The 8,375-nt window shown below is 43.4% G+C and overlaps 1 protein-coding gene across 1 annotated transcript in view; it reads right to left on the reverse strand.

The window, feature by feature from the left end:
• lrrc8c (leucine rich repeat containing 8 VRAC subunit C) overlaps positions 1-8,375 on the reverse strand; it is a 12,524-nt gene continuing 4,149 nt past the window's right edge. Inside the window, exons 2-3 of the mRNA XM_008297243.1 lie at positions 6,215-6,357; positions 1-3,663 (exon numbers count right to left, since the gene is read on the reverse strand). Coding sequence (XP_008295465.1) covers positions 1,414-3,663; positions 6,215-6,352 — 2,388 coding nt within the window. The 5' untranslated portion in view covers positions 6,353-6,357 and the 3' untranslated portion in view covers positions 1-1,413. The remainder of the gene's footprint in view (positions 3,664-6,214; positions 6,358-8,375) is intronic.

Here is an 8,375-nt window from a genome sequence, read left to right on the forward strand (position 1 = left end):
AAAAAAACCTGGCAAAACTTGTTAAAGACACTTCAGACCAACTTTTTGTTTTTGTGTGTGCCTCATGCCTGCATATTAATAGAATAATCTTCTTTGCTCTTATTAATCCTCACCAGCCAGCAGGTGGTATCTTATCTCACAACACAACTGAAAATAGGACAAGCTGCTATGTGCAGTTACCCCATTCAGACACTCCAGCGCTGCTGCGCTTTTAGTGGACTTTTAGAAATATCAAATGACGTTTACAGGTAAAACCAATTTTATTGGTCAACAACATAAAAACACTGTTTATGAAAATACATGTTTGTAATAGGCTGTACACTTCTTATGCATGTTTTACCAGCCAAAGAAAAACACCAGTATGTCATAGTCCTTAAAGTTTAATGCACTTTGAAATGCCAGCACTCTATAATACAGAATAGCTACGTTATCTTATGCACTTGTGTTAGATCTGACCTTTGTGTTATTGTTTTCCCCTGCTGCAGTGCATGTGAACTAACAGTCTCTTAAGAGCAACATCATACAGGTACAATACAGCATAAGGCTACTGGCCAACACTAAAGTGAGGTCTTCAGTTTGGATTTACATTCATATTATTTCATGTAGCAGTGACAGATGCTCTTTAAATAAATACCTCGGCATTATGGGAAAGCCGCTCGTTTCTTTCCAAGAGATAAATGAGAAGTTTAACATCAATCTCAAGTCTGTATATGAAGCTCAGCAGCTTAGCATAAAGACTACGGGGGGAAAAGTTGGCCTGGCTTTGTCCAGGGATGACTGATTAATGTACAATAGGGCAGCTGGTAATGATTATTTTCATTGTTGATTAATCTGTAGGTTGTTTTCTCAATTTAACCATTAGTTTGGACAATAAAATGTCAGAAAATGGTGAAAAATGTTGATCAGTGTTTCCCTAAAAGCGACATGACGTGCTCGAATGTTTTGTTTTGTCAAAGGAGTTCAGCTTACTGCCATAGAAGAGGAAAGAAACCAGATTATATTACATTTTAAGAAGATGGAATCAGCTGGAATTTCCTTTAAAACATTACTCGATTAATTCATTCATCTTTGCAGCTCTAACGTACAGGTATGAGATCGATATGAATCTTGTCCTAAAACTCTTGGCAAGAAAGCAAAAAGCATGTTTCCCCAAAATGCTGAACTACCCCTTTAAAAAGGACTTGTGGCCAGATGTTATCTCCCTGTTGCAGCCACGCTCAGTGTAACAATATATGAACAGGTTTTTTGTGTTTTTTTATTTTTTCCATTAAGTAATTTGAAAATAAAACTCTGAACTAAAACTCTCTTACCAGTAGTGTGATACATATGTATGATAATGGCTTCATATAAAACAAAATGCTCTGAATCGGTTGACAGAACAAACAGCAGGCACTGCGGCTTCGTTAAGGCGTCTCACTCCGCCTTCATTTGGTCCCTGACATCTGAAGGCAGAGTTTCAAACAGCGTCTCCTCCACTATAAGGCCACTGCGCTTCAAAGCACGACAGCAACCGAGCTCTTGCGGCAGGATCTCAAAGTGGTTCCCTTTGAGCTCCAGGTAGGTCAGCAGAGCCAGGTAGGAAATTTTTGGTGAGAGTATGGACAGCGAGTTCTTGCCGAGCTTTAGCGTTTTGAGTTTCTTGCAAAAGAACAGTTCATCTGGTAAGTTCTCAATTTTGTTACACGTGACAGAGAAGTACTGCAGACTCTGCAGGACTCCGATTTCCGGAGGGATGAATCGGATGTCATTGTTGGAGAGGTCCAGGTAGCGCAGCTTGTTGCACAGGAACAGGTGCGAGGGCAATATCTCGATCTTGTTGTTGCTGAAGTAGAGGCGCTCGAGGCTGCCGAGCTTCTTGATGTGCTCCGGGATGTACATGATGCCGTTGTACCACAGCTTGAGGCACGTGAGCTTTCGAAGATGCTGGAAGCTGACGATCTCCTCTATGGAGCGGAGGTTGTTCTCTTTCAGGTCCAGCTCTTGCAGGCTTGTCAGGCTGAAGATCGCGTGAGGAATACGTTCCAGATCACAACGCACGAGCTCCAGCTCTATCAGATTGGTCATCTTTTTCAGGTTGTTTAGCATTACTAGCTTAGTGCCGTCATTGTGTAAGTACAGCCGCTGCAGATGGCTGGAAACGTCCACGATCGACTGGGGTATCTTGGTCAAGTTACTCTTTAGGGAGAGAGTTTTCAGACACTTCATCTCCCGCAGAGACTCCAGAACTATATTCTTGGAGGCATCAGGGCTGAGTGACCCGGTGAGACAGAGCTCCTCTAAGTTGCGTAGGCCGTACATCCAGTGTGGAAGTTCCCTGTTGTCATCGAACTTCACCCGCAGCACTTTCAGGTTCTCTTTGAGGAAGGAGGTAGCAGTTGTGTGCAACTTTAAAGAGCATTGGTAAAGAGACAGCTCCTGAAGGTCTTCCAGCTGAGAGATTGAGGCGGGGATGGTGACGTTGTTGATGATCTCTAGCTTGAGTGACTGCAGCTCCGTCAGTTCAAAGACGGTGTCGGGCAAACCGGGGAGCATGAAGAGCTGAAGTTCAAGTCTGTTGTTGGTGTTCGTCTGGAGTCTCTGACGCAGTTTCTCCGCCGTCCACTCATGGTTGAGGTTGAGCTGTTTCAGTTTGTTCTCACTGACCTCTGACAGAAAAACAGCAAATCTTTTAGAGTACAGCGGGTCGTACTGATCGATCATGTGCAGCATGAAAGCAAAGTCATTCTTTACGTCCGGGATGTCGTTAATGCCCGTTTCCTGCCGCACGTACTCGAAGGAGTATTCTTTGAGCGAGCGGTAGAACAGCCAGTAGGAGGTGTAAAGGCTTGTTAATCCATAAACAGCCACCAAACAGAGGTAACAGTAAGAAAGCTTAGAAAACAGATGAGCCATGGTGTGATTGCATTCAAAGTCCTTGTAGCCTGTCATGTCCTGGATCTCAACTTCACATCGTACTCTGTTCCGCACTTTGTTCACCAGAGAGCTGTTATAGGCGATAATGAGGAGGAATTTAAACACCTTGAACACAGTCTGGCGAACATACATAAGGTAGAGGATGTCTCCCTCTTCAACATGCAAACGAAACTTCTTGACCTTTTCAAAAAGAGCTTTAGCTTGTTCACCTTCTTTTTTATCAAGAACACTTGCTGATGGCTTGTCCACTACAATCTTCTCCGGGATGGACCGGAGGGACTGTGTCTTCTCTAGACTGCCCTCTCCTGGAGAAACGGCAATGTTGGACCTCAAAGTGCCGCTCTTTTTATGGTCCTTTTCCTCCGGATTTTCTCCAGAAACCTCCGACAAAGCTCTGGTGGTCCAGGGAGAGTCGAAGCACTTCCCGAGCATGGAGATAAAATGCTCTATTTTAGAGCTGGAGCCAGGGAATTTGAACCAGAAGTTGCTACACACCATGAAAACGAGAGTGTGTATGAGAACCAAATAGGGAAAGTACTTGGCATACCAATGCAGAGCCTTCTCGTAACACATCTGATTGATGAAACTGTACTGCTGAAGATCCAGATCGGTTTTCAGGCCCGTCATTTCTCTCGGTGCGGCTGAGGTATTGGATTGCAGGTGTAACAGTGACTTCACTTCCACTTCGCTGCTGTTCTCTGAAGGCGATGATATTCTCTGAGGAAGGCAGATGATTTTATCTTGCATTACCTATAAAAAAAAGTAGAAAAAAAAAACAGTAAGATTAGCAAAATTACATAAAAGAGACGTTTAGACACAGCAATCAGTGTGTTTAGGTAATCAGGTTTCTGTCAGCTTTCACCAGCATTCAGCAGGTTTCCTAAATGTCATGTAAACAAGAAACACTGCTTTGCAAAGTACCCTATTTATTTGAATGACACCAGTGGAGGGTTTTTGCAGAATAAAAAGAGTTGTCTGAGAAAAAGTTGAAACCTGACTTGTACATCTGATTTAGTGCTTTGCAACTTGATTATCACTGTCAGACCTTTAGAGAGCAGCATCTGATAAGCCTTCAGAATCACGGGTCTGTCACTCAAACGGAACGTCTTACATCATCTTTCATTAAAACGTGAACTTCACAGCACTTTGCATTTTGTTAAGTGCATGGCTGTTATTGGTCTGGATGACAGGAGAGTGGAGAGATCACTGCTGCATTAGCTTGCATGGCTTGTAGAAGTCTAAATAGGTCAACATCCACTGCGGAAAATTTAACTATTTGTTATATCCAGACCCCTTTGTGCTCTGAGGAGACACTGTGCTTTCACGACAGAGCCTGTCCTCTCACTGCATCAGGTACACAAACACATACAGACAGTAAAACAACTGCATATCCCACAGAGACTATACACTGTACATTAAAGGTCCTATATTGTGCCCCTTTATAACAAATTAATAAAAGTTTCACATGTTCACGGAATGGGTCTATACATTTTTCAGCAAAATAACACAAAGATACGAGTTGTGTCAGAAAAATTCCAGGACTGGTGTCACAAAAGATAGATTTCAAACCCAAACTACCAGTTTTCCCCTTCAGACGATCAACCAGCACGTCTACAAAGAGATCCTGCGGCGCCAGAAGAGGTGAGAGTTGTGGCAGGACAAGTGGTGGCTGCTTCACCATGACAACGCGCCTGCTCACAACGCCCTGAGCATCCCACAGTTCCTGGCTGAGAGGAACATCTCTGTGCTGGAGCAACCTCCCTACTCACCCCACCTGGCTCTGTGGGATTGTTTCCTCTTCCCCAAGCTCAAGGGGGTCATCGAGGGGACCTGTTTAGAATCACCAGTTAACCTCAACATGTTTTTGGACTGTGTGGGAGGAAGTCGGAGAACCTGGAGAGAACCCACGCTGCACAGGGAGAACATGCAAACTCCACGCAGAAAGGTCCCGGGTGTCCTCACCGGGACACGAATCAGGGATCTTCTAGCTACAAGGCAACGGTGCTAACCACCGCGCCACCCTGCAGCCCAGTCCAAAGACATGCACAGGCTAATTGGTGATTCTAACTTGGCTGTAGGTGTGTGTCTGTTATCTGTCTCGTCATATTAGCTTGCAGTGGAGTGGTGATGTGTTCAGGGTGCACCTCGCCTCTCACCCAATGTCAGCCGGGATAGGCTCCACCCCCTGTGACTCTCTACTGGAAAACGCAGTATGAAGTTGATGGATGAGCAGATATAAACTGCACTCTCTGTGAGTGTAACTTGGTTTCGAGAGTGCATGTAGATGTCCTGTATAAAGGTCAGGATCAGTAAACAACAAATGCCTTTGGTGATTACTTGCAATGTAAATAACAGGCAGCTGCTTGACTCTGCTAATAACAGGAAATGGGCACTTTAATTCACTGGTGAGGGACAATCTGTGCACTGTGACTGGCTGAAAAACAGATACTCCGCCCACTTTAGTGTAAGAAACTGTGTCAGTCTATGAGTGCACATTTATAAGGAGTGGATACGGAGTGGCGTTACTACAGTAAGGACAATGCAGTTGTGCTGCAGAATCCCAAATACAAAGTCAAGTCTGCAGAGGTCTCTGAAGAGCTGATCTGCAGAATTTTTCAAACTATGTCTCTGTGCTTCTGCCTCAACACTATAAATGAAGTGCTTTTTGTGTCAGGCAGTGTAATAAGAATCCACACAAAGCTGCATGCTGATAACGCGCTCACTTGCAAAGTAAACTTGGCCACAGAATTAATCATCCACTCAATTTACGGACTGTTAGATGATGTCCAAACACTGTTATGGTGTAAGTGGGAAACAATGGCTGATCCCGCCCTGATAAATATCCTGTTAACAGTTTTTCCCAAAATGTTTTGGTATTATTTCCAGGATTTACACTACAGAGCCTCACAGCAGCCAAAAAATGTCCCTATTCCACACAGAGAGAGAAGTCAAGCAGCAGGCCACAGCAGTTTGGAATCTGATGTTTACTGAAAGGAGCTGGGTGGGTAAATGTTTCCACTGTGAGCTCCTGATGGGCTGAATGCTTCCTTTGCTGCACACAGGCCAGGTTGTAAAAGCACAGAATTAGCGTTTTGAGCGAGTGCCAGAGCAGAAGGCAGTGCAGTAATGTTCCATCAGAGAACCTATAGACTTGCTCTGGTGAATTAAATTATTACAGATTTAATCAAAAAATGTCGAGCAGCTGCTTCCATCTCATAAACATGTTGGAGTTCAAACTCGTGTGCGTGCATTGGCCACATTCACTCAAGTAGAGACGTCTCGGCGAAGCGTTGGCACTGACCTGAAGAGTGCATCCAAAGACACCAATCATGAGCATGATTACAGACAGATAGTCAGTGAACACATCCCACCACGGCTTCAGGACTCTGAACGCTGGCTGCTGTTCAGAGAACTGCCGGAATTCCATCACAGGAATCATGATGCCTGTAGGAAGAGAAAGGGCAATTAGACTTTCAGTGAGGACAATGGGAAAAATGAGCTGGCCGTGGTGAAACAATCACATTCTTTAATTTACAGGATATTCCAATTTAGACCAACTCACAACAGTCTAATTCATGAGGCCTAATTCAACTCCCCTTTACAATGAACTGAATTTGTGACCCTTTGATTTTCCAGGTAGAGCCACCATCAGGCCACATGTGACCACCACTTGACTCATTCCTAAATACATTCAGCCTCAGTGTGTAGTGCTTTTAAACACATTTAAACACAATGACATGCGAAACCAAGATGGTGCAGATGGTAATTACCCTCGACCTGCAATATCTAGCTATAGGCGTCCTGCAACTGAAGGAACTCTTTTTAAATCAAATGTGACAAGTCAGTGTTGGATCCAGCCGAGAACTCAAAGGCACGATGCATAGCAATCACAAAGCAGCCTTGCACATACCCTGCTGTATCAGCAGTTTTCCTCTAAATGGGACTATAATTTGCTAAATGAACATCATGCTGTACTGAAGGACACTTGAAACTAGCAACTGTGACCACAAACACTTGAGGAAAATGTTTACTGAGGGAACAGATTGAGTTAGAAGTCAGGCCATTTCCTCATGCATTTATATACAGTCAGGCTTTTTTTTTTTCCAGAGAATTCGCCCCCTGCTGGCTTTCAGAAAGAATGCAGGTTTAAGGCACTTCCCTGTTTGCTGTGCTTTTCAGACCCAGAGGATACATCAATCTTTTGTGTTCAGTGTACAGCGCTAATATCACAAGCAGGAGATTGCTACGTTTAGCATGTTAGCATATAGCTATTAGCGTTTAGCTCTAAGTACTGCCCCCATCACTCAAGTCAAGTCAGTTTTATTGTCAGTTTTGCCCAATGTATAACATACAGGGAACTGAAATTGCCATACTCCGAGGGCCCACGGTGCTAAATGAACATTATAAAAGTAAATTAATAGCAAAAAAGAAAACAAAAAAAGTAGAATATAGCTATAAACAGGATATAAACATCGAACGGAATTCTGACTAAAAACAACAAACAATAAATAGACAATAATTAGCAGTGTGTGCAATTTAAGTTAAATCACTGAGGAGTTTCGAATGCTCGACTTTACCCCCTTGTCCTCCTCAGTGTCAGCTCAGTAATGAAAAACATAAACCAACAAATCCCATACTTAAGGTTCCCTCACCCTGATGAGTACATCCCGAGTGGAGATCTGACATTATACAAATGTGCATTGCAGATGTAACTATTTAAAAGTCGGTGCCCACAAAACACTAAATAAATGACTAATTGTGTAAACGCTCGTGACAAGTGTTTGGACATTAACAATCACAGTCCAAGAAACCCACTTGTTTGCAAAGTGGTCTCACACCCGGGCACGCGATGACTTGACAAAATGACCAAAACCAGTGTACACACAGCTCACAGGTCTCGGAGCAATGAATCTCATTAAACGCCATCACCAACCTGACTTTGTTAACAGCGGCAGCATGAAAACGTGTGGTGTTTCCCTGATGCGGCTGTCTGCTCACACTCTCTGTGGTCACCTTCCCTGAAGTGCTACAGCTGCAAGTATCCTGTTTCAGGCGTCTGCCCAGCATTAGATAAGCTGCAGTGTTCAAACTGAAGAAGACCTGTGATGAACACTTTCAATGCAGGTTTAAGTAAAAACATCTCAGCTTGAAATATACATATGAATACTTGAGTCTGTTGAATAATCTGAAAGGTGGCAGACGATAGCGTACAGTGTTTTATCATCTACAGCACCAGACAGACAGCTGCTGTCAATAGCTCAATACAGTCATATTCAAACTTGAGTCTATTATTAATAAGATTAGCTGCAAGGTATTGTTAAATAGGTTGCTCAAAGCCTGGGGGCCTGAAGAAAGTTCATGTTTTTTAGATTCCAATTAGGTTTTTCATGCACAATGTATTTATTGATTCTTCGAGCTCAGTGTCAGAACAACTGAAGATTTTAGAACAGCTTTTCAGGAGA

This window comes from Stegastes partitus, unplaced genomic scaffold (assembly GCF_000690725.1).
Source record: "Stegastes partitus isolate 25-593 unplaced genomic scaffold, Stegastes_partitus-1.0.2 Scaffold25, whole genome shotgun sequence".
Lineage (NCBI taxonomy): Eukaryota > Metazoa > Chordata > Actinopteri > Pomacentridae > Stegastes > Stegastes partitus.